Consider the following 25,426-nt stretch of genomic DNA (forward strand, 5'->3'; position numbering starts at 1 on the left):
CAGTTCCTCAGCTTCCCCTTCCAAGACTGGTCAACAACAACAACACAGACAGACACATACACATACAGGCAAGCAGGCACGCACGCACACACACACAGGCATGTGTAACTTGCGTTGTGACTGACTGGTGACACTCGGAAACGATGATGGTGGATGAAGCAGTTTTATTTGTCTGCATGGGTCAGGAAATACAAAAGTGAGGGAAGACAGAGAGATCTGGTCCGCCTGCAGACACAATTCTATTACTACACTAAGTATCTAAGCATATGGTTATTTCATTTCAGGTCCAGTATGAGGTGAGGTGTGTCAATAAAATAATACAAAATAAATTCCAAAAGGGAATAATGTGGCACAAAAACATGAGTATGAATGTGTAAATGTATGTAACTGTATAAGTAAACTACTTATATAGCCTATCTAATATGTTGAAATCTGTTATATTTCTAATTAGATCTAATTATATTCTTACATATAAGAGGAACATTTGGTACCATGGATATCGATCTTTCTGGCTTATAAAAACAGACGAAGTGACTGCAAAATATTAACGTCACGTACACAAACCAACGCTGCACACCCACCTCGTTTGAATTACTCGCGGACCCGTGATCGGATATATATGCCACGTATGTTAGATGAAAGAGGAGACACAGAGCTATCATTTGATACCAAATACATCCTTCTGGGCAAGGCCATAGCCATGATGTCAACATTGGGGGGGACCAAATCTGTGGTGCGGTGTGGATTTCAATAACAGGATTTCAATACATTTCCTGCCATGCAAAAATATTATTAAAATCACAAACAAGTCATTCGTTAAGTCAGTCAATTAGGATAGAAAAACCCTCCCCTCTTAAGATAGGGGGGCATGGGGCATAGGCCTACTTCCCCTGAAGACTAAAAAAAAAAATGACCCTTTATATTATGACGACTTGTTAGATTTCTGGAAATAGAAGAGAAGGGCGGAGAAGAAACTTCACACCTTCTTAGGCTTCAGCCCCCCCTAAGCTTTTGGGCCCATGCAGTAGGTCCATTCAATAATCCATCCCTGGATATAGACCTATGACCCCATTTGTCTCCAAAATGTATATTTTAAAAGAAAATACAAACTAGAGTATCTTTGATAACCTCTATTACACTGAATGCTTACTCATAGGTTTGGACCTATAGCCCAATCATATTTTGTATTTTGATTTTATTATTCTGGCGGCTAATCACATAATTTTAAGGTAGTTTGAAAGGGATGGGATTCAAGATAGGCTACTAAGACAGGCCCCTCTTCTGTCTGACTCACCTCAAGTTACCCTATGCATTACAGGCTGGTTTCTGACAGAAATTATGTTTTCTGTTAACATGTAGAAACACATCCTTTATTTGGTGAATGGAGGAGGAAATTCCTTTCTTTGGTTATTGTCCGCGATTCACATTAACTGTAGGCTATCACCGCCATTGTAAAAGTTTTTTCAACTTTTGTGCCATCGCCACAATTGAATGCTACGTTTTGCCTGCATGGATGCGCGATTGAGTGCGCATCTAAATGTAACATGCAAGATGCAACAACCATTTCTAGGCTTAATTTCTGACATTACTACTAGCATATGAATGCATTATTTATGTTGTAAGACATGTGAAAGAAATCAATGACACAGGCACGCACAAATTTAAATAAAAGGACAATACGTTTCACTTTCGCTATAGCCTAATTGCAAGAAAATAGGCTACAATATGTAAAATGCGTCAAAGTTCCCTTTGAGTCTGATCAGCTTCAAAAATGAATGGGGTTTCCTTAGACAGTGCTACACCTTTTCAACAAGTTTTGTGAGAATTGTACCGGTATCTTTTGCGATATTGTTGACAGCCTGCACTGCAGGTGCAGGAAGCTTTTAATAGAGCACGCCTCAAACGATAAACGCAAAACCTCCAGGACAAACCACTCACAGTGTAGGCTACTCTCTCTGAAACCATCAATAGGTCACTAATTTGTGCGTTATTTACGTTGGATTGCATTTCAGATGGTGGGACTTGTTGGTTTCCTGTAGTAGCCTATAGCGTTTTTTTTTTCTTTATTTTTCTAAGTCCGAATATTGGGGGGGACATTTTGGTCACATCTGACTACGGCCCTGCTTCTGGGTTATAAAACAGACGAAGTGACAGCAAAATAATAACTTTATATAGCTGGACTTACCCCACGTTTTTGTCTGTTTTTGTGGCAAAGCATGTTTATAATCCAACGCTATCGTGTGTTTCTCTATGGCAAAACATCTTCATAATCCGGTTTTGAGATCCTAGCAAATTCCTGCATGGCATCCAATTCAAGGCTCACATTGCATCCCAATTTGTTCAACAAAGAAACACTTTTTTTGCCTTTACTTTGTTCATGGCAATGCAGTAAAAAGTTGAGAATCATCATGAGTGCATACATAGTCACACATGCTAACAGGCAAACTTGGGTCAAGTCAGGTCAGATCAGTTCTTGTCACAGATATGGAGCGCAGAATGGTCATTTTTCATCGCTAAATAAAAAATGGCATTTATTTCCGTAAATCACACACCACATATTTCTGTAAATTGCTCAGCCCCAGAGTATCCCTCCAATTATATTGCCCGTTTCAGGACAGTCTGCCCTACACACACATGAAATACATGTAGAGCTATGAGCTTGCTGTGGTGAGATACAGGTCAAAATATAAGAATTTTTATAATATGATTTTTATATTTTAATTCTTTAAAAATCAAAATAAAATCAATGCTAGTACTAATACATGAGCAGATCTGGATAGCCTAGACTCTGACTCTGGTGTGTGGCACCAGAATATGACCAGACCAATGACCAGAACTAGATGTACCGCAGAGCGGTACAAAATATGACCGCCGCCCAGTCCAGCACATTTTTTCTATATATTCCATATATTTCCTATATGATTCTAACTGTCTCACTAAATTGCATTATCCACACTCAATTCTCACTGGTATCTGCTAGGCAACAAATACCAAAACATGATTAGTTCATAGATTTCACATGTAAAATTCATTTTATACAACCCCACCTCCATCTTGCCTGTTCATAATTCTGAGAAATTCTTGAATTGTGTGCATGTGTGCATGTACATGTTTATGTTATGTGTGTGTGTGTGTGTGTGTGTGTGTGTGCGTGCTTGTGTGTGTGCCTGTGTATGTGCCTGTGCATGCAAGCGTACATATGTCTACTGTGTGAGTATGCCATACGTATGATTACTGTGAATGTATGTGTGTGTGTGTGTGTATCTGTTTGTGCACATGTGTGCACATGAAATGAGTTAACATGACCCCTGGAGGCAAACATACAGAAAAAAATGGTCATTCTAGTCCCTACAGTTCTCAAGATATTCACAGAAAACTGTGTCTGCCCTACCCTCCTTTCGGGGGGTCCAGTCCAGCGGGGGGGCTACAGATCAAAACGAAAAACGATGGTTCCATGCTATCCATGTGGGGTTACATGCCCACCAAGTTTCGTGTACCCCGGTCTTTCAGTGTCCCGGGAATCCTTGTTGGTGTACGTCATTAAATGAACACATAAATTATTTTATTGTAAGGCCCCCCATGAACGAAAGTACACAAAACTTGGCAGGCATTCGGAGGGTGTCATAATGATCCTACACTTTTAATTTCGTGCAGTTTTGACCTTGTCAGCCAGAGATATTGTGATGAAAACACCTAATTTTTTGCTTTTTAATTTTTAACTAGGTGGCGCTATACATGAAATAAGTGGTAATGGGATGGGTTGACATGCCCCCTTAAGACCAACATACATAAAAAAGGTGGACCTCCTAGGCCCTACGGTTCTCGAGATATTCACAGAAAACTGTATCCGGCCACCTACAGGCCAGTTGGTGTATAGTAACATAAATTAATTTATTGTGTGGCCCCCCATGAACGGAATTCCACAAAATTTGGCGTGCATACAGAGGGTGTCATAATGATCATACACTTCCAATTTCGTGCAGTTTTGACTATGTTAGGTCACAGATACCTGTGATTACAACACCTCATTTTTACTTTTTTGTGTTTAACTAGGTGGCGCTATACATAAAATGAGTGGTTATGGAATGGGTTGACATGGCCCCTTGAGATCAACATAAAAAAAAAAATTGGTCCTCCTAAACCCTACGGTTTTCGAGATATTCACAGAAAACTGTGTCTGCCCTACCCTTCTTTCGGGGGGTCCAGTCCAGCGGGGGGGCTACAGATCAAAACGAAAAACGATGGTTCCATGCTATCCATGTGGGGTTACATGCCCACCAAGTTTCGTGTACCCCGGTCTTTCAGTGTCCCGGGACTCATTGACGGAAATTTGGGCATGCGAAATTTTTTTTTAAAAAAAATTCAGACTAAACCTATATGACCGCCGCTTCGCTGCGCGGCGGTCATAATAAATTCTTATGAATAAAGGTAGTGAAAATGCCCTAAAAACAGCTTAGGGTTCTAAGGGTTAACTATATGGAGCACTTTATTAACACCGTTACATATGCACACACACAAGCGCGCACAAACACCAGAGACACACACACCATTACCCCCCCCCCCCACACACACACACCTCACAAGCGAACACACACAGAGAAGCATACATAGGCTACACAAAAGCAAACACACACATGCACACACTCATTTACATACACAAAAGTAGTTGCAGTAGGGGATGGAGTAGGAGATGGAGACAAATTGACCAGCATGATTTATTTTTGTGGTTGTAATTTTTTGTACTGCTATGCGGTACATTTAGTTTTTCCAAATGTTCCTCTTAGCTAGCTAGCTAGCTTAGCTGAGTTACTGTAACATCTGTGCCCAGGGGGCAAGTGGCTAATGAATCCTTCCATGGGATCTTGTACATTGTGATACCTCAATTTAAAGTCTCATTTGAAGGATGCATCTAGCCTACACTGGGGATTTATTTTGGCCAAAAGTTAGATTGCCATCTACTAGTCACCTGCCAACACCCTTTCTAGTAGCAACTAGTTTCCCCAAGTCTCCCATCCAAGCCCACACCTGCTCAGCTTCAGTAATTCAGCAGAGACAGGGTATCTGTTGGTCTTGTTACTGGCCATTACAACACTGCTTAAACAACACATTTAATGGTCGCCTACACCATAACTAGTGTAGGCCTATATGTGTCTACATTCTTTAAGTATTCATTTACGGTCAGTAAATAGGTGCAAATCATCAAATTAGTCATCAAGTTAGTTAGTTTGTGTGCTCAGGTCCTTCCCTGGGTTCAGTCATGTGAAGTGGCCCAGGGTCTGCTACTGATTCTCTGGTCTGTGAGCACCGAGAGGTTGGCGCCCAAGTGATACCCGTTCCTATACATTTAGGGTATAATGAATTAGCATTAAACTTGTATGCCTGTATCTGCAACAACTAGGCCATAACAATAAGAGTAATATGTCAATTAAATTACAGGAGAGGCCCTTAAAGGAAATAAAAAGATACACCAGTTTACACCAGTATCAGCAATTGGCCAAAATGAATTAAAATATCAGCAGAAAATAAGTCCCTAGTATTACAACAGGCATTCAACCATAGTCTAGCTGTCGCCATGCTTTGAAAAACAGTTTACAACAAAATCATCGTTCACACCAAGCTGGGGGAAGCCAATTGTTTTATTGTATTCATTTGTAAAAATAAATAAAATGTTTGTTTCACATGCCAAATTAAGTATGTTGTCTATTCAACTGGATTTGTTGCACCAAAATATGTTGTATTACTTAACACACCATTGCCTTAAGTTACCTCAGTGAAAAAATGCATTGCCAGGATAAAATGTTACTAGTTGATAAATTGTCAGTTTGGTGCAAATAAATCAGATAATTTTGATTCATATCAACAAAAACACAGAAGGGAAATAGTGCTACTGGCCATAAAGTAATTGTTGTTATAAGATGAGACATGTCAGTGCTTGCGAAAAGAGACCTGATTTTGAAGATGTCGTCTTCTGCATCAGTTGTACGCTGTAATAACTCCTGCACGTAGGACTTCTCAATTCAGAGTGGATCCAACTGCCAACCTTGCATCCATTTTCATGTTCAATCAGTCAATTGTATGAGCTTTCCAGACTGTCCCACTTAAACTGGCCACTTTTCACTCAACCATGGTCAGCACACATCACGTCACAACAATGGGTTAACAACACCCTACTATGTCATGTCATCCACTTTTCTCACAACTTACAGGACCCCTTAAGACATCTTACATGCAATGTGTTTTTTAACACTTTGAGAGTACAGTACACCTGATTGCAATATACATCATTTTCAAGCTTCAGTAACAAAACTAGAGTTCACTCTGTTAAAACATGAAAATATACACATATATTACATGTATTATAATACACAAATGTACAAATTTTGTTAGAAATTTTCTGACAATTATTTCATCACAACTGTAAGACAATGAATCAGAAGTCCAGTAATTCAATATTTTCTGTTGCAACAAGCCATCTCTCCTGCATTCTTCAAAAGCAATTTTCCTGTGGAAAAAAGAATCATCGGAGCACTAGAGGACTGGGCATAATTTTTTAAAACAGCCTGATGCCTGATGTAACTATCATGGCTTATCAGGAACCTTAAGCAGAGATTTTAAATGAGAAGTCATTTGCTCTCTGCCATCACCGGCACACGGAGGTGTATTCTCACCGACCCAATGACTCGGTGGCTTGGGAAGAACACTGGGTGATGGAGGCTCACTGAACTTCGCACCTGCATACACTTTCTCTCCATCTTTTAAGCTGTCTTCTGGGACAAACTCAGACTGGCATAAATTGACAAGGCTGATATTATCAGCAATGCTGAACGGTTTTTTAACCTCTTTACAGCTGGACTGAGGCCTCTGGTGACAACTGTTGTCAGACTTCTTCACAGATGTTTTCCCAGCAGCACTACATCTGCTCCTCTGGCCCCGGTTACTAACATTCGGTGGTGTCGGTTCACATTTACTGGGGCAGTAGATGGTCTGATTTCCTAGCTGAGATGAACGCTCTGGTCGTCCTGTTTTGGATTTCAGCAGCTGATGATAAATACAGGCATCACATGAGTGAAATCACACACATCAGATTCCTTTTTTACTTTGAAATATTTCAACTTCTTTAATGCAGAGTTATCCATGACTCTCTAATAAGGCCAAACCAGTTAAGGGTAATTAACTACCACACAGGTGGTATTTAAACTTGCTTTTGGCTTGTGTCCTGACTATAGATTATTCTTGGAGTGCATAGTATGTGAAGAAGTATGGCATTTTACATTTTTGTGGCAGTGTCACCTATTGGGCCGAGAGTGCATGCATACGCAAAAGTCGTGCTAAGCACTTTTCTATACAAAAATTTTATTTAACAAAATATATCTCTGAAAGACATATCTGGAGACATTGTTGAGGTGGCGTATGCATGGTATATTTGCAGACTGGAGACACCAAGAGGAATTAATGTTTATGCCAGGATATATTGTAACTGGTTGATAAATTGTAATGGCTAAACTGTCCATGTATCACTCATTGTATTTTATTATTGTCATAACTGAACTATTATACTAATTGCTATAACAAGATATCTAGAGATTGATCGGCTGGTGACCGGAATTGGCCGATTTTCACGTGATCGGCCATGACCGGCGATCGGTCAGTCTGACTCTGAGACGTGCCGATTTTATGCCGGTCAAATGCACTCGCAGATGTAGTCCATGTAGTCAAGGAGGTTGACCTACTAGACTTGTAAGTTGCTCTAGGTGTAATTGACAAACCTGATTAATCTAAGCAGGTAGGCCTAATGTCAAAGAATGTTCATACGTCTACAAAACAAATGCAAATGCATAAGCTAACATCTTAGATGTAACGTTAACATGCCACAGCTTAAGTAGTCAGAGCAGGATATCTCAAGTAAACCAAGCAGAGATACCTACCTCCTTTTTTGACCCCACTTTGAGCAGATGGGTACTCAACACAGCCGCTTGAGATTTGTTCGTCGCTGCTTCTGCATTCAGCTGCACAGGAGATTTTGGCCGCATTACTGCGTTGTTGTTTATGTCTGCACGACGCACTGGGTTGTTAATTCTAAGAAGTCCATGTTTCTGGTTCTGTTGTTGGGATCGTTGGATGCTGTTTTGGTAGTTCGAAGCAGTCGAGCGCACTCTTCGGCTACCTTTTTTGAACAGAGCATGTCTTGTTTTGTTGATGTTCGCCCCTGTAGAATGTGAAGTTACAGTTGTGGAGTTATTATTCTCTACGTTGTCTAAATTTGACTCAGTGTGATGATTAAGTGATTCACCAAGCATGACTACGATATCACCCGTCGACACACATCCACAGCCTCCAATGAAAATGTAAACACTTGGTCACTTGCGGTGATAGCGATACGTTACGTTGGCTACATAAATATTGCTAATATTAGCAAAGTAAGCTAGCGACAGTACGGCTAGCTAGCAACTTCATTCGCTAACGTTATTCCAAAGCCCCTCTTTAAATTCCCTTTAAATGATCAGTTTCTGTTGTTGATGAAATAACCCAGCAGAGTATCCACTATGTCAGGGATAAACGTCCCCTTTCTCAAACTTTTCGAGATGGCGCAGATTCGTGCTAGAGTCTGAAAATGGCGCTTGCGGCGGCGGCAGTTCCTGGTGCTTAGAAATCCTAGAACTCGCCTCGTAGTAGAACAGACACGCCCCCATGTCAAAGAGGCGAAACTGTTTACAGTCACAACACATGAGGTGAAACCCGGTTTCCTAGTGCTAATTTAACGATAGGGTCCGAGGTATGAATGTAGTCCCGCTGTTGAATCAGCAATCACTCCACTTGCAGCCTAGTAGGCCAACCATACAGGGGTTTCTTCTTGCATAGTTGTAGTGTGAAAACAATGCTATTGATTGTATTTGAGAAAGGCCAGCTGGACTCACCCTTCACTAATTACATTAATATCAGAAACTTCAAACTTAATCATTATTTAATCAAGAACTGCTTCATCCACCAGCCTGAGTTCAAGCCCATCAGTGCAGTCAAACAGACAGCGCAGGTTACAGTGGTGCCACAATCACTGCTGTCAAACACATTTACAATGATTTTGCACGCCCATTTGTATGCATACATTTGAGGGTAACGTTGCACGGCTATTTCTAGTTACTTATATACAAAACCTACCACTGCCTTTGGTCCAAAACCTAGGTACATGACCTTTTATGCGGGTTTCCCTAGTGGCAGTTGCATATTACTGCAGTCAGTTAAAAAACAGCGCGTTGCACTATGGGATTAATATGGTGAGTTGCATTGTAGTTCATTGGTATTGCTAGACATCGCAGATGGCGAGTTAAGAACGCAGGCAAACCGGCCTTATTACAGAGGCTTAGGGTTAACAGAGCTGAAAAACAAACTGGAACGATAATACTCTGCATCGAATACGTAGGAAAATAGTAACGTTTACAAATCTGTTATTTATTTGACTAAAGAATTAGAGGCCCAGACAGCGGACCACAGGAGAGCTACAGCCTGCGCTGTAGTACCCTCTCCAGTGGAGCATCACACTGATGCTGCTAGCCCACCTTTGGAGGTTTGCTTTAATGTGAGCTTCTGCCTGTTGGACCTCAGAAGACCACCGATATGTCACATACAGGGCCACCTCCGCGATGGCGGAATTGTCCAAGAAGAGGACAGCCTATAGCAGGTAACTTAACGCTACAAACCAATGTTAACTATTACGTTAACGTTAACAACACAACTCGTTAGCCAGCAAGCTACTACTTAGCAGAGCTAACGTTAATTTAATATAAGTTGTTATTGGTAGTTGACATAACAGCTAAGCATGTCGCTGCTTTTGCTTCTTTTACTTGCTGAGATCAACGTTAGTTACGTCAACTAGAGCCTTTATTTGTATGTGTCTAATTTCAATGCCATGTTCAGTCATACCAAGCTGGCTAACGTTAGCTATTAACCAAGTAATCTTAGTAAGCTAGTGGCAAGCAAGCTTAACGGTAGCAGAAGTTACTGGTAGGTACTGGAGTGACTAACGTTGGCCTAACTTTAGATAAGTTGCCAGCGAACTGCAAGTTACTGTCATTGTTAGTTAAGTTAACTTCCAAATGTCCAACTCGCCTTTGATCATCAAACAAGCCCATAAACTATTTACATGGTCAAAACAACATTGATGTCTGGTTTTCAGTGCGAATTTGGCGCGTAGGCCATAAGTTACAAGTATCATTAGACTACTTCTTGATTAGAGGATGGATGTTGTTAGAGCCCATCTTTAGATGCTAGCTCTCTGTGACTGACGCGGCTGCACATAGGAAATGACATCTGACACCAGAGGGGTATTCCATCAACCTCGCAAAATGCTAAACCTGGCTTATTTCGGTAAATCTCGCTAATTTTAGTGAGAGGTCCGTCCCATTAGTGTGGTTTACGTGAATCCCAGCTTGGTAACTATGGGAATGTATGCCACAGAACAAACCTGGTTACATTCTAAGATGGAGTCTGGCCAAGTTAGCCTAATATTCTTAGGGAATAGAACATAACAGCAGATTTGGTCGAAAAGTAAATTCATAGGCATATGCATATAGAACAGCATGATATGAGCCTGTCTGGCATCAAACACACGTGTGGAGTGGTGTGTTTTGGTGAGTGCTGGTGAACATATTTTATCCATTGAGCACATATGTTCTTGTAAAGTACTACTTAATTGCATTTGTAACCATTACCTTTTGAATAAACAGATTCTATATGACCATACCCCACAATAACCCATCCATCTTGTGTATCTGAAGGACTTCTGTAAGTAGGCATCATCCATGTAAAGCTAGACAGTGCTTGTAAGGTAATAAAGCATATTGACTTAATGCAGTTATGACCTTTATGAATAAACATAACCAATATAAGTGCCCCCATAAATGGCCCATATTGATGCCCACAATAACAACATGATTGTACAAAACAAGTTTTATTAGTAAAGTTTTATTTCTACCAAGCCCCCAGATGGATAATTGCACAAGACTCCAAGATATCAGATATATGTCCAATAAAGCATGCCTTAATGATCTGTTTTGGCAACAGAGGTAGTATGGTTATAGCAATTCAACTGGCGGCCAGAACGAGGCTAAAGGGCACACTTGCCATTACACCTACAAGTCCAGCAGATGGTGGTGGCAATGCACTCCGTTTGCAAACAGCCAAAAAAAACTCACTGAAGAAGAACAGGCCAGTGAACCCTTCTTTTTCGGTGAGATTTTTTTTGGCAGTTTGCAAACGGAGTGCATTATTATTTTGAGTAGCCTGCTAAAGTTGTTTTGTGGTTATGCTATTTATTCATTGCCTTGTTTTGAGTAAAAACAATCAAACTCCCATTTGATTTCAAACCAATATCATTGTTGTTTAAATGTATGCTTTCATTTTTCTCCAATTTTATGACTTTCAATTAAAATCCTGTAGATGGCGCTTGTAAATCGAACAGAAATAATCTAGTTTCCCCTTAGTTTTACGACATATATCCTTTCGGTAAATCTACTGTTTTGGTCTACTTACCGTGCACAAGCAGACATGAAACTGACCTAAGCTTCGTTTGAATGAACGAGGGCAAGATGCAGCTAACTTGAGTTAATGGAATGGCTTCAGCCCCAAGTGAAAGTCTACGCTAGTTCAAGCCAGGCTGTTGCTGTTAAGCGCCACCTTCATTAGCGAGGTTGATGGAATGCCCCTCTGATGCTGTGTGATCAGTGTGTGAAGTTACTCCTAATTTATTTATTGATAGTAATTAGCATTTATACAAACTTAAACTCAATATCAAAAGGTTCTCTATCCCAGATTGCATTAAGATCATGGTGTGATTTTGTTTAATGCAAGTCATTTATTTTTAAGGGAAATTCCTTCCCCTGAAAACGATGTTGGGTCCTAGATATGATGATCAAGTCCCTGAAGAAAACAGATTTCACCCAAGCATGTTGTCTAACTATCTGAAGAGTCTAAAGGTATTTTTTCTGTTTCCTACAATTTATTTTATTATGCAATAACTCCTAGGTTTGTCTTATCAGTTAAAATTATAAGGTACTTTTCACTTTTCATTTCAGGTCAAAATGGGATTGCTCATCGACCTGACCAACACCACTCGGTTTTATGACCGCAATGACATTGAAAAAGAGGGAATCAAATATTTCAAACTGCAATGCAGAGGGTAAGCCAACAGGACAATGTGTAAACTGTGTGGAGTGTTTTTTCCCCAAATATTAGGTTTAAATCAGATCTACAGTGGCAAGAAAAAGTATGTTATTTTTACCTTGGTTTACAGGGAACCAAACCTGCAGCTTCACCACAATGGCAAAGAGCCAGGCTTGTTGGTATGGCAGTCAGAGCACATGCTCAACCAAAGTAAAGACACTCTGACACTGTGGAGTACATAGTTTTAGCAGCCTCACAATAGCTCAGCCTCAGTCTAAAGTGTCAGAAGTGGGATTGCTTGCCACAAGGCCATCGGAGGCCCAGTTTTAGGGGTATAAAAATCCATCGATCTGTATTGATGCATCAACCTAAGAGCAAACTACACTATATTGCAAAAAAGTATTGGGTAACCTGCCTTGACTCGCATATGAACTTAAGTGACATCCAGGGTTTCCCGCAGCACTTTGCAGTTAAGGTGGCCACCTTAGCAACACACGCCTGTCCCCTTAACTAGCAAAAAAAAAAAAATATAGCTGGGCCTACATTATATGAGTGATGTCCGCCGTGTTACTCTAGGCTACTGTTTTCTCCCTTTCATTTCAAACCGTGACCAACGCCAGTCTCCCTTCTCTGCAGAACGCATTAAAAAAAATAAAAATGAAAAACGTGCCATGAATTGGAAGTTTTTACCATTTTTAAATGCCATAAATCCTCAAATTATGACCGGGTTCTATTATTTACTTAGGCTGCACAAAGCACAGGGCTTTTTGGGGCAGGCTTAATTGAGGAAGGTCTTTATTTCTACGTTTTATTTTGAGGCATGCGTTTCGTTTGGAGTGGCATACCAGCAGTAGGCTATCAAAAGCATACGATTTTTGGACTGTTTGATTATATTGCTAAATGTTGGGACTGATAAGCACTGACATCTGGGGGGTATTTGATGGTTCACTAATAAGTTTCATGTAGTTAAAAGAATGTCGGGAATTCTACCCGCTGTGTTTATTGCGAGACAGACAGTCGCTTTAAATCATTCATTGAACATGCGCTGGGGTGTAATTGAAACCTTATTGCATATAGGCAATGATAATAATAATAATAACTTCGATTTATATAGCGCCTTTCAAGATACCCAAGGTCGCTTTACAATGAGGGGGGAGGGGGGGGTAAGGGGTCCTCACTAGTAACCACCACCAATGTGTAGCACCCACCTGGGTGATGCACGGCAGCCATTATGCGCCAGAACGCTCACCACACACCAGCTTGAGGTGGAGAGTGAGGGAGTGAATGAGCCAATTACAGTGGGGGATGATTAGGGGGCCAGATTGAATGAGCGAGATTGGGAATTTAGCCAGGACACCGGGTAACCCCCTACTCTTTACGATAAGTGCCATGGGATCTTTAATGACCACGGTGAGTCAGGACCTCGGTTTAACGTCTCATCCGAAGGACGGCATCTCCTACAGTGCAGTGTCCCCGTCACAGCACTGGGGCATTGGGATCGATCATTTTTGGCCAGAGGGAAGAGTGCCACCTATAGGCCTATAGGCCTATGGTAGCCTAAATTTAGTTATTTTTTTAATTATGCATGATTTAGCCTACTTTTTTATTTTATTAAATTAGTAGGCTGGAATTAGCCTGACGTAGCCATGCTCAATTCTAGTCAGAATATGAGTCTGATATTGCTCCATTGGGACCTAATTATAGGGCGTGTTTCAACCGACACAGGGGGGAATGCCTCTGCACTCAATTGGATAGACCTAACCAATCAGAGCAACAAAATAACTTACCGTGAGATGTAGGAAGAACACACAAACCATCCTTCTTCTCCACAAATGCCTTAACATTGTTTTCCCACATCTCAGCTTTGGCTAAAGTTTTCAGAAATAATCGTTTTCAGTGATAAAACCTCATTGAAATAATATGCATTTTCCATATAGAGCTGGTAAGTCCCGCCCATCCGCTAAACCCCCAGTGGACCTCTAGATTGAAAAATCGTCAATGCAAGTGAATGTAAGAAAATAATTATTTTCTGGTCCTGTTTGAATTGTGCCATGAATATGAACATATGTTGTCTGTGAATTTTTAATATAATTTTTCATGTTACGAGTTTGACAGTATATTATGTGATTATTCGGCTAGCAGTTGTGGAAAAGACATAACGAAAAAGACTACATGTCGCCTATGTGACGTGAGCTAATCGCTAACATTAGCTGATATGCTAGTTTTTGTAACGGCAGGAATAAACACACATGGTAACAAAAATATTCGAAACATGTCTAGCTTCACTCAACACATTAACACTATGATACAGTGTAATTGTAAAGTTGTATGGTTCACTATGTTCAAAGTCGATCTTAATAACCCTCTTCATCTCGACCAATTGATGGTTGTTATGGGAAACTAGTTAGCTGTCGTCTAGGGGAAAGCTGTAGTCCACAAAGTGCTCTCACACAAAGTTTAACCGCATCAAACTTCTACCTGCTAAATTGTAGCATTCTTTACACGAAAATGTATATTAAAAATTCACAGACAACATATGTTGACATTCATGGCAAAAAAACTTGCCAGCTCTATAGGGTTTTAGAAGCCATCTGTCTCCTTCTAGCCGCAGCGTTTTTGTTGCAAACATAATCAACCTAAGCAAGCTCAGATGACGTGATGGCGTGTTGCTCACCTGTCCATCATCGTAAAGCCCGATTTGATTGGTCCGCCAGATATGGCGCGAGCATAGTTGCTCCACAACGGAGCAATGCCTGACTGAACTTCCCGACCTCAAATGTTGTGGGCGGGACTAAGTGCGGCTGGCGCCCAGGCTAGGCTGGAATGCCTTGTGGCCACAATTGTGTTCAAATGAAGTGGCTTCAGCCTCTGGAAAGCTCAGAAGGCAAGCGACTGGTAGCTTGAGAGCGACGTGTTGAGACCATTAGGACGACTTTTCATTGGCAACAGTATTAAACCAACCAACAATATAAAATAATATATTTTCATTGAGTTAAATCGAAACAATGTCTTTTAGTGATCGTGGACTGATAGCCACAGGCTACTGGCAATTATCATCCAATTTTAATTTCAATTTAATTGTGCTTATAGAGCGCCAAAACATTACGCATGTATCATGGCGCCTTACAGAGTGTAGACAATCAGAGAAAAAAGAAAAGACCCATGGGTAACAGGGGCGACTAGAATTGGAGATACATATAGGAAGAAACCTCGAGCAGATCCATGACTCAAGGGCCTGACCCATCTGCCTAGGGTCAAATACAGGACAGTCTGCAGTGTTTCCTCTAGGATTTTTTTAAGCAGTGGGGGCAGGCCCCACAACAACCCCCCCCCCCCCCCACGACACACGACACATACATAAAAAAATATTTTTTTATAGCCTATAATTTAGTATGAAAAGTATTTCTTTTAAAATATGAATTGCTTAAAAATACTGCTAATTTTATGCTGTTTAACAAATGTATAAATTGTGCACTGTCGCTTTAATTCACGTTTATTTCTCAATGATCTTCTGCCTGCTCCGCTATGGCTAGTGCTGTACCTACGGCTGGGCCCTCTCACAGTTTTTAAATGGTCAGTAGTGGGAACTATACTGTTGCCTTCATGATTTCATTTTAAAAGTTTCTTATAAGAAGGATATATGAATTATCAACAATGACAAGCCAGCTGGAACCTGCGGCTCTCTCTCCCTCTCGTGAGTGCAGACGCTTTCCCAATTAAATGGATCACATAATGTTCACGTTAGATCTGCTGCAAAGGAGTTAACTTAGTTTAACATGATGTTATCTCGATTTAACATGATGTTTTGACATTGACATTGCAAACGTTCTCTAATGAGAGTGAAAAGCAGTTTGCAGTAGTCGTCTCTATCGCAGGAAAAAAATAGCGAGCAGCCTGATAACCAAATGAAATGCTTGGCGGGCCGGATGAAAATGCTCAGCGGGCCGCAGTTTGCCCACCCCTGGCCTAGGCTAAGCATTCTGTAGCCTAATTCGTTAGACATTTAAAAAAATGGTTGCACTTCTTTTTGCTAATTTTCACATTTAGCAACAAGGGTAACAAACGTTTAGGTCGTGCGGCCTTTGTGCGTCTGTGTAGCCCAAATTATAAAAAAAAAAAACTTTTCCGTGTCATACAACACAACTATTTATTTTAACATCATTACATCTATTACTACATCTATAGACTATTTCCAATTTGTATTATATTAGTGACTCACTTATCGTTTTAATGTTTCCAGATGTTTGATATCAGGACGTGAGCTGTCAGAACTGACAAGTTGAACGTTGTCTTATTAAAACGGACCCACCGCGGTGACGTTTTTGGTGGAGGTGCTGTTTAATAGTGACTCAGAAGAAAGCAAACGTTTGGACAATAAGCACATCCACACACTATGTGGAGGTAAACTGGACAGCCCCAAACCTCTGAATAGTTCTGCTTGTTGTTAAATTGCAATGTTAACGGCTGCCAACGGGGGGTGCATAATGTCGGCAGGATCATTTAAAAGGCAACTGCGACTATTGTGCGTCTGTCCCATTTCTGATACCGTGGGGGAAGAAAATTAAACCGTGGCGGGCCGCCACTACCAAATCAACATAGAGGAAACACTGGTCTGTATACATGACAAATGCATATGATAGTCAGGTGTAGAGAATAGGACATGGTGTTTAAAGCCACCTGAGGTGAAAGTTACAAGAGGTGGGATGATTACATATCCGGTATGGTAATGCATTAATCCTAATTTAGTGTCAGAAAGTTCAAATAGTCCAGCGTTGGAATTGTCCAGGGGAAAAGGCCCTGCCATAATTTGAGGATTTACGGGTAGGATATGCCTCCGAATCATGTGATACGTCCGAACAGCAGCATCTGCTGGCTGTCATCAGGCTATCTATCATCGTTCGCCAAACATTCTAATCAAAATGGTAAATCTTACACAAAAGTATAAAATAATCTAAACTTCATTAACTCTCCGTGTATACAGTAGATCAAGACAGACTTGCGGAACAGGCTGCAGGGCAACAGTCTGACAGCCGGCATGAAAATAAACATAAATGGTCCACTCTTGTAAAAGAGTGCAATTACCAAAGGGCCCTTGTTGTTTTGGACTTTCTTTTGCACTTCAGTGTTGTATAGTCTGTATAGCCTAGTGTTTGTTAAAATTGCACACATTAATTCACTGTTCTTGTTTTCAGTTGTTTATCACTTTTTAACACAAATATTTGTAAATATTTGTATAGTGTTATATGTTATATTATATGGTGTTTGTTAAAATTGCACATTGCAACTGTTATTTTGATAAATAATTGTTAAATGTGGTACAGAGTCTTTAGTCTATGGCGCAACCCCCCCTTAACCCTAGCTACACGATTTTCAGCTTGTGCGCATTCTGCCCTTGACTTGAGCCTGTCATTTAAGCACAATGGAGGCAGTTAACGATAGTAACAAAGCCTGCAAACACATTGGAGTCGGAAGAATGTGCAGGGGCCTGTACTACGAAGCGGGGTTTCTGGCTTATCTGGGTAACTTCGAGAGTAACTTGATCACGTGTGGCGTAACTTCCCGATTAACCCGTACTACGAAAGGTGGATAGGTTTTAACCGAGGTATGCTGCCATGGCAATTTACGCTGCATCTCAAACCTGCTCCGAGCAGGTTATGTTCTTGGTTAACCCGAGGTTTCCGTTAACCACACCCTTTATAAGTCCCGCCCCTCCACTAACAATTTCTCCCGAGACATGTCGGCGCACCTGGATGATCCATACGACATTGGAGCGCAAATCGTGAGAGACTCTCTTCGCAGGGCGAGGGGTTTTAGAGACCGCCAGAAAATATATATAGCCTACCCGGACGATATTCTCTATGAAGATATAGATTTTCAGCCGAGGGAATTCGTTATCTTTGTCAGATGATCAAGGAAGACGTCTCATAGCAATGCCCGTACGTGGACATTCATGTATTCCATCGGTGATGCTGAACATCTGAGCAAGAATAGCCTACTGTATGTCCGAAAATAAATCGGACATAGGCCTACAGTATGCTGAACATCTGAGCAAGAATAAATCGGACATATAGTAGGCCTAATAAATTAAAATCACCATTTTAACAAACGTATTAAATTGAATGTCATATTACTGTACCCTGCACATAAAGGCTACACATTTCCACAGCACCAGAATCCGACCGAATGCCTCCCTCAACCCCCTCTATAATCGGCCTTCCACTATTATTTGCGATGACCAACTCCTCTGCTACTGTAAAACACTCTGGTGCCTTACAGTAGTGTTCAAAGACACCTTTTTCTTGTTAGCTGTAAAACAGAGGCCAAGTGAAGGCTATAAGCATAGGCCTACATGTTTTCATAATTAAGAAATATTAATGCAAGCTATGACTATATAAACCGCTATTCTGAATAATGTGTTTGTGTTTCATTTTCACCAGCTGCCATGTGCGTTTGGCAATGGTGTTGCATCTGAAATGTTCAGTGATTAGGCATACACTAAAAATCAGTCAATCAGTCAATGGGGCTACTTAAACATTCAATTATCCTTATTACTGTAATCTATATGCCCACTTCTAAATTGTGTTGCATCTGTAGGCATTTCTATGAACTCAAAATAAGCAATTGAATTTCAACTCATTAAATACATTCCGCAAGCTATTAATCCTCCGTATTTGAAGAACATGTGGAAATAAAACTTTACTTTTAGGCATTTAGGATCTGCAATACGTTGCCAACAGCCTTGCCATGCTTTGTTCACTGCCGACGTATTTGATTTTTGTCGTAGAGTGGGTTTTAATTCCTCATAACTTGTCATAATAATTGTGCATTCCTCATCCGTAAAATAAGGTGAACGCGTCATCACTGAAAGTGGTGATTTGCGCTGCAACCCGCCCCTTTTATGTGAACGCGCACAAACTCCAATGAGGTTAACCCCGGCTCAACAAATCAACTTCATAATCAGCGTCGTAGTACCGATTAACACCACTTAAGATAACCAGGTTTTGTCAACCCCGGTTTAACAAAGTAACCCTGGGTTACATCTGGGTAGGTTAAGCTCCCTTCGTAGTACAGGCCCCAGGGCTCTAGAGTGCGACCAATTTTTCCTGGGTCATACTGGTGCACCTAACGTCATAAGGGTGAGCGCATTTCCTCGCATCTGCTGTCTCTCCACGAACTAAGCGTTTGTCCTCTTTTGCATGGTGCATCAATACTACAAAACTATCCCTGAAATTAGAAACGTCACTAATTTTGTTAGTATCGATATACTTTTAAGAATGACAGTCGGTGCTTCCTGTAGCCTATGTGTCTTCTCTCCTCACACACGCATGCAGCTTTTAACCTGCAGCTGTGTGCCTCACAGCAACAGATGACATTAGGTTAATGTTAAGTTCATTTGCTGACTTGCACCTCTCAAGTCTGTATTGCTAACCTACCAAGGCTATGGTATTTAGTTTATTTAGGTCTACTGTTGGGTTTAATGACATTTCCGAAATAAGCTACACAACCGATTGGCAAACTTCTGAGATCTTGAGGAAGTTCCTTCTAGATAACTGTTAGATAACCGTTAGCTCTTTTAGGACCCCAAAAAGACTTGTTCAATATCAATTAATATGTTTTATATAGAGTTACCACAGTGCCACCTGTGGTTGTATAGAGTAACCTGTGGTAACTCTATATAAAACATACTGACCTCAATGGTGCATTTTGCCCATGTTCAGGGTGGAAAGTAAAAAAGAAAGATTTGCATAAGACAAAGTCAAATTGGTGTTTTTAAAAAGAAGGGATCATGGAGAATAAAGAAAAAAATATAAAAATAATCTTTGTATATTCCCATCCCCTGTCATTTATTTAAGCTTCGATGGTAGGGATTTGGCTACCCTCCTGAAATCTTTTGCCACAAATGACCCATTATTTGTACATTTTATGTAACTGTATAAAAAGTTGAAACAGAAGGCTGTGCTTTGACCCACGTTTTTTAAAGGTGATACCTTGTCTTCTTCTCTCTCCTCCACATAGCCATGGTGAGTGCCCCACAGCTGAGGTCACAGGGCTGTTTATCCGGTGTTGTGAGCACTTCATGGAGAGAAATCCCACAGAACTGATTGGTAAGAATGGCTTTCACCTCATCCCATGTTCCTCCTTTTGCATGTTTGCATCACCCCGTGGGTAGCTTAGCAAGTTAGCATATACAGTAAGAGAAGTAAATAGGCTTGTTCAGTGATCCTCAAGTTAATCAAACAATTATGAATAATTGTAAAATTGAAAAATGATTGATAAAAAAGTAAAGAAAGGGAAATGTATTTATATAGCACATTCCAGCACATAGGCTACTCAAAGTGCTTCACATAGTCCTTGAGCAATGGTGACTCGGCTCTGAACAACACCCAGCAGCATGGTGTTCTTGAACAGTCCAACTGCAGATGACATTGGACTGTGGCATGGTGATATTGAACAGTCCAACTAGGTAACACTAGACCATCTGTAGAGCTCTGCAAGCGCAGGTAATTGTCAAAACAATCCACTACAGTGATAATGCCATGAATCTTCAGAGAAGAGAGAACATTTTTTGTCTTTATAATGAAATAGGCCACTTTTGCCATTTGTAATATATATCCGGGGGGGGGGGGGTCCTAATCTAGGCCTTCTTTGAGAAGTATTCAAATGAGTTGGCTAGCTTATTATACTGACTTCTGTCCAGATAAACCTGCATTGTACACTTGACTTCCCTAAAATGAAGCAGGGGAATTGGATGTATAATGAGTTATAGGTTTGGCAGAAGCTTGTGTCAGGGGAGATTTCAACCAGAAAGTATTTTAGCGTTGTAGTTTTTCTATGACAAAGTGTGTTGTTGTGAAAATGTAGTACTTTAGCAATGCCATAAGGACCAGAAATATTTATTTCTCACTCTTAAATAAAATATAACCAGAACACACTTATTTACACCGTATATGGTTTAAGCAGTGTTATAATGACCAGTCACGCAAGGAGGAAGCTGGTGACGAGCTGTCATTCTCCACCCTGGGCACTGCCTGGCATGCCTAGCTCACCAGAAGTTGCTGGTAGATCCAGCTGTGATGGGGGTCTCAAAATCAGCTGTTGACTTCACCTAGTACCATGGCTCACCAAAAAAATTACCCTGCAGTGTGTCAACAGCATTTCGGCAAGGTCCAATGAGGAGGGGTCACCTGAAATGTACTGTACATCTCCAGTGACCCTTTCATTGTACAAATGTCTCTTCATTGTATGAACATTGAATGCAGTCTCAGTTTGCCTAAACAAGGTATAGTAAAATAGTAATCTTGAATATAAACCTTCCAGCTGTAGCTTTCTCAACAAGGTCTCCAATAGAGTACTGAAGCCATGACGTGGCAAGGTAGCAATTTCACTGGATCTAAACAAATCAATCTAACCATAGATGTGGCCATAGTGGTATAATCTATTTAAATAATTTTACAATGTTTCTGTGATGTTAGTATATACATCTAACACTGTAGGAATTATATAGTACATATATTTATACCAACACGATCAAATTCATGACTACAGAGTTTTATTTTAGCATTTGAGCTTTTTAGGCAAAAAACGTCACTCTTAACAGCCGCCAGGCTTTGATAAGGTGTGAAATATCCATTGGGATTTCGAAAATTTGTTTAGATCCAGTGAAACTGCCAGCAAGGAAACGGAACGTCCCACTTCGGTACTTTATTGTCTTCTTCCCACTTGTGATCCCAATGTGTCAGAACTATAGACTGTGTGGTCAGAACCAGAACCCACCGGCTTCATCACCAGCTTCCTTGTCTCGAGATGGGTCATTATAACACTGCAAAAACAACAAATCGAATGAATGCCTAAGAATAGAATCAGAACCAGAAGTACACTTTTTAGAATTGTTTTTATTTATTCTATCTTCTGGTTGTATTCTAATACACTGATCAGCCATAACATTATGACGTGCCTAGGTATAACAAGTGTATACCTTCATTTGTAACCAAAATGGTGATAAACTGAGTATAATTGTATTTAGTCTATTACAGACACATTTACTCTATTAAGTCAGTGTAAATATACACTGACAGTGCAAGTCCTGTGTTTTATGGAATTCACTGTGCAGTACATTTCCTAAACCCGTCCTATTCCAGGATTGACTGAAAGATCAGCCACATCCTATCATAAAAAGATGGCAATACATTTAGCAGCTCTCTGTGCATATCCTTTTTGGCACTAGGGGGAGCCAGAACACCAACTTGGATCTTTCCTAGTAAACACAACATGCCTTTGTCATCTGTAATTCATTTGCGTTTCATGCTTTTGAAGGACAACTCCAAGTGCTGTAATTACCTGCCTGTACACATTTAGCTTATTCCTGCCTATGTTGCTGTATTGCTTATAGCTGATGCCGCTGTGAAGACTAAGATCATTCCATGCCAACTCATTAAGGATCTCATAGTTCATGTCATAGATTTTCTTGGAAATCTTGTAAAACCTTCTATAGCTGTGGCCTTAAAATGGCATCCATCCTGGAATTTTTATCAGACTAATATCAGAGCTAGAATTTAAAATCAAGATCTGCCTGCCTCTGCCTAGAAACGAATACTGGGTTGTCATTGGATCTAGCTACACAGTTACGCAAAACATCCTGTGGGGATAGAAGGAACATTGCCCAAAGTATGACCTATGATCCTGGATGTTCTTGAGAAATTATGTGAAAAGTGGTGGTGTCAGTTTCACTTCTCTGTATTTGCCACCTCTACACAGTTCTCACACACAGGAGAATATTGAAGTGCGTTCATCTGACAAAGAGTGGTGCTACAAAGCATTAAATGCAGTACCGAAATGCAGACATGCCCAGGTTTGCAGAGGTCACGTGAATGGGACCGTCAATGTTGACCGAGCCCCATTTGTTTGCAGAGGTCATTTGAATGAGACTTTGTCGATGTTGCAGTGCCATTACTTATTGCTAGCCCTTTGGTGGGGGCTGTTTTTGTGTTGGTGATTGCCGTCTGTAAATCTCTGAACAGCAGGTGGCGCTCTGCTGCTCTGACTGGAGCTCAGGATGAGCCTTCGGGAAAATTGTGTTTCTGTGCAGCACCATGCAGTAAATTCAATTGCCATCACCTCAGGGAGAACATATGAATTTCATTACTGATGCCACCCCTTTGATCATTATCTGTTGTCTCATCAGTGTGGTGCTGTGAAATGGGCACACTGGGGACAGAGTACCTGTCTGAGGGCTCATAGCAGCCTGCTTGATTCTGAACTGACACGGTCCCTCCTAGCTAATTGTTCAGACAGGGTTATGAAGAAGCCGTTTTTAAAGCTGCTCGGCCAGTAGATATATCAATTCAATTCTTTTGTTAACATCTACGTCAGGATTACTGAAAACCTGCACCCAGCCATATACTCAAAGAAAGAATTTGGTGAAGGACCTTGTCCTAAACCTCTAAACATGAAACAAATGTAGTGCATTGTGCTATTCACTTCCAATGCCATGATAATTTATCAGAAGAACTGAGATTGTTCTGGTTTCCCTACTTGTATTTCCCGTTTCAGTATGGAGAGTTGATATTTATATGGATGTGCTGTGTCCCCTAGCCCCTAGCACCTCTGTCTTTGTCACACGGACACAGCTAGAGGTTCCCAAGTCACCCTCGGGGAGACCGGTCTGATGGAGCGCTTATGCATGAGGCATAGAGAACACACACACACCATCACACATAATCAATGTGCTCGAACCCTTTGTGTTTCAAAGAAGACCTGTATCACATTTTGCTAGGCTGGAAGGGATTGCTATTGATTTTGCAGAACCACTACTTATGCCTACCAATAACTGAAGACCTAGGGAGAATACCTGAATGCATGTGCACACGATGAAACAGTGGATTATATGGAACTCCGTTCCTCTGAACTGAACTGATGTCTCATTGATGTCCCCGCACAGGTGTTCACTGCACACATGGCTTCAACCGAACAGGTTTTCTCATCTGTGCATACCTGGTGGAAAAGATGGATTGGAGGTATGTATTCTTGTGACCGGCTTTTGTACATTTCTAGTGCATCCACTGGTGCTTTGTAAAGAGGGTTTTGTAGCTCTTTATTGGATTTTCTATATTATTTTATATTTCTGTATTTTCTATTATTTTTAACTGATGTAGTGTTCATATACTGTAAGTCGCTTTGGAAGAAAGCTTCTGCCAAATGCCATAACCATTTTCATCAGCTGCCTGCCATCATCGTGATGGCCCTGACCTTCACTTGGGACGTCTGAATGTGTAATGTCATGAGGGCTAGTGTGAGGTTGTTTGTGTTGTCTTTTCCTGTCATAGGTAATATATAAATTAACATATGAGTAAGTGCAGCCAAATAGGGCTGTGCGATATTGAAAAAAACATCTCTATGGGATTTTGTTATAATTAGGGGATATTTTGCATCCTTAAAAAAAAAAAATGTACAAGTGTCATATAATGCTAGTATTCACTCATGCTAATAGGATATTCATTGTTCCTTGTTAATGATATTAATGGAGACAACATATTTAAGAAAAACAGATTTCAATGTACTGCAAACTGAAGCATTCAAGTAAAAGAAATTAGGAAAGCACTTCACCACCAATGCAAGTATTAGGGGTGTAAATCGGAGTCTTCATGACGATTCGATACAATATCGATTTCTTAAGCCAATGATTCGATTATGTTCGATACTTCAGAATTCCCCACGATACGATTCGATACGATTCAATACTCAATATTTTTACATGATATCTATGAAGTTTCAAATAAATCAACAAAAGTTCAGAATGTAGGAGCAGGTATCTAAAGCCTTCGTTATACAGCCTCATGTCTTTGCATATAAAAAAAAAAAACCCACCCGCAGCTTAGGAGTAGGTAGTGCGCTTACATCGGAGCCATAGACAGAAAAAGAAAGGTCGGAGCTGATGCTGAAAATAGATAGGCAAACAAACAGGCGGCAAAATAAATCGATACTCTTGCGGACGAATCGATGCATTGAATCGCCGGCTGTATAATCGATGCATCGATACGAATCGATTCATATTTACACCCCTAGCAAGTATGCCCTGTATTTCGAGCCGGCAGTTTCCTCGTCGCAGACTAGCCATAGTTTAAGAAACGCTGCTCGATAATATCAGCTCATACATTGTTAAAACTGTAATTAAGATATTATCGTAGATGATATACAACATATTGCACATCCCTACAGCCAACACGACCTTCTGTCATTAAACAGAATAGGTTTGTTGCTTTACAGGTTTTTT

The 25,426-nt window shown here is 40.6% G+C and overlaps 2 protein-coding genes across 2 annotated transcripts in view; one reads left to right on the top strand and one right to left on the bottom strand.

Annotated features, from left to right (window-relative positions):
• Nucleotides 1-5,618: 5,618 nt before the first annotated feature.
• On the bottom strand, nucleotides 5,619-8,647 carry pnrc1 (proline-rich nuclear receptor coactivator 1). The gene is made up of 2 exons (XM_076272445.1): nucleotides 7,926-8,647; nucleotides 5,619-7,038 (listed from the first exon to the last, which is right to left on the bottom strand). The coding sequence occupies exons 1-2, from the start codon at nucleotides 8,295-8,297 to the stop codon at nucleotides 6,580-6,582; spliced, it is 831 nt and encodes a 276-aa protein (XP_076128560.1). The 5' UTR covers nucleotides 8,298-8,647; the 3' UTR covers nucleotides 5,619-6,579.
• A 635-nt stretch (nucleotides 8,648-9,282) lies between these two features.
• The window catches only part of rngtt (RNA guanylyltransferase and 5'-phosphatase), an 89,494-nt gene continuing 73,350 nt past the window's right edge, over nucleotides 9,283-25,426 (top strand). Inside the window, exons 1-5 of the mRNA XM_076271849.1 lie at nucleotides 9,283-9,676; nucleotides 11,860-11,969; nucleotides 12,069-12,172; nucleotides 20,173-20,261; nucleotides 24,095-24,170. Coding sequence (XP_076127964.1) covers nucleotides 9,613-9,676; nucleotides 11,860-11,969; nucleotides 12,069-12,172; nucleotides 20,173-20,261; nucleotides 24,095-24,170 — 443 coding nt within the window. The 5' untranslated portion in view covers nucleotides 9,283-9,612. The remainder of the gene's footprint in view (nucleotides 9,677-11,859; nucleotides 11,970-12,068; nucleotides 12,173-20,172; nucleotides 20,262-24,094; nucleotides 24,171-25,426) is intronic.

The sequence above is a fragment of the Alosa pseudoharengus genome, unplaced genomic scaffold (genome assembly GCF_046254945.1).
Source record: "Alosa pseudoharengus isolate Yale_2024_CS ecotype anadromous, Long Island Sound unplaced genomic scaffold, YU_APseudo_1.1 YU_APseudo_1.1_scf_7, whole genome shotgun sequence".
Lineage (NCBI taxonomy): Eukaryota > Metazoa > Chordata > Actinopteri > Clupeiformes > Clupeidae > Alosa > Alosa pseudoharengus.

Coding starts and splice junctions, on each gene's coding strand:
- pnrc1 (XM_076272445.1), bottom strand. CDS start 8,297: ATGCTTGGTGAATCACTTAATCATCACACTGAGTCAAATTTAGACAAC. Junction 7,039..7,925: donor AAGTGGGGTCAAAAAAGGAG/GTAGGTATCTCT, acceptor ATTTATCATCAG/CTGCTGAAATCCAAAACAGG.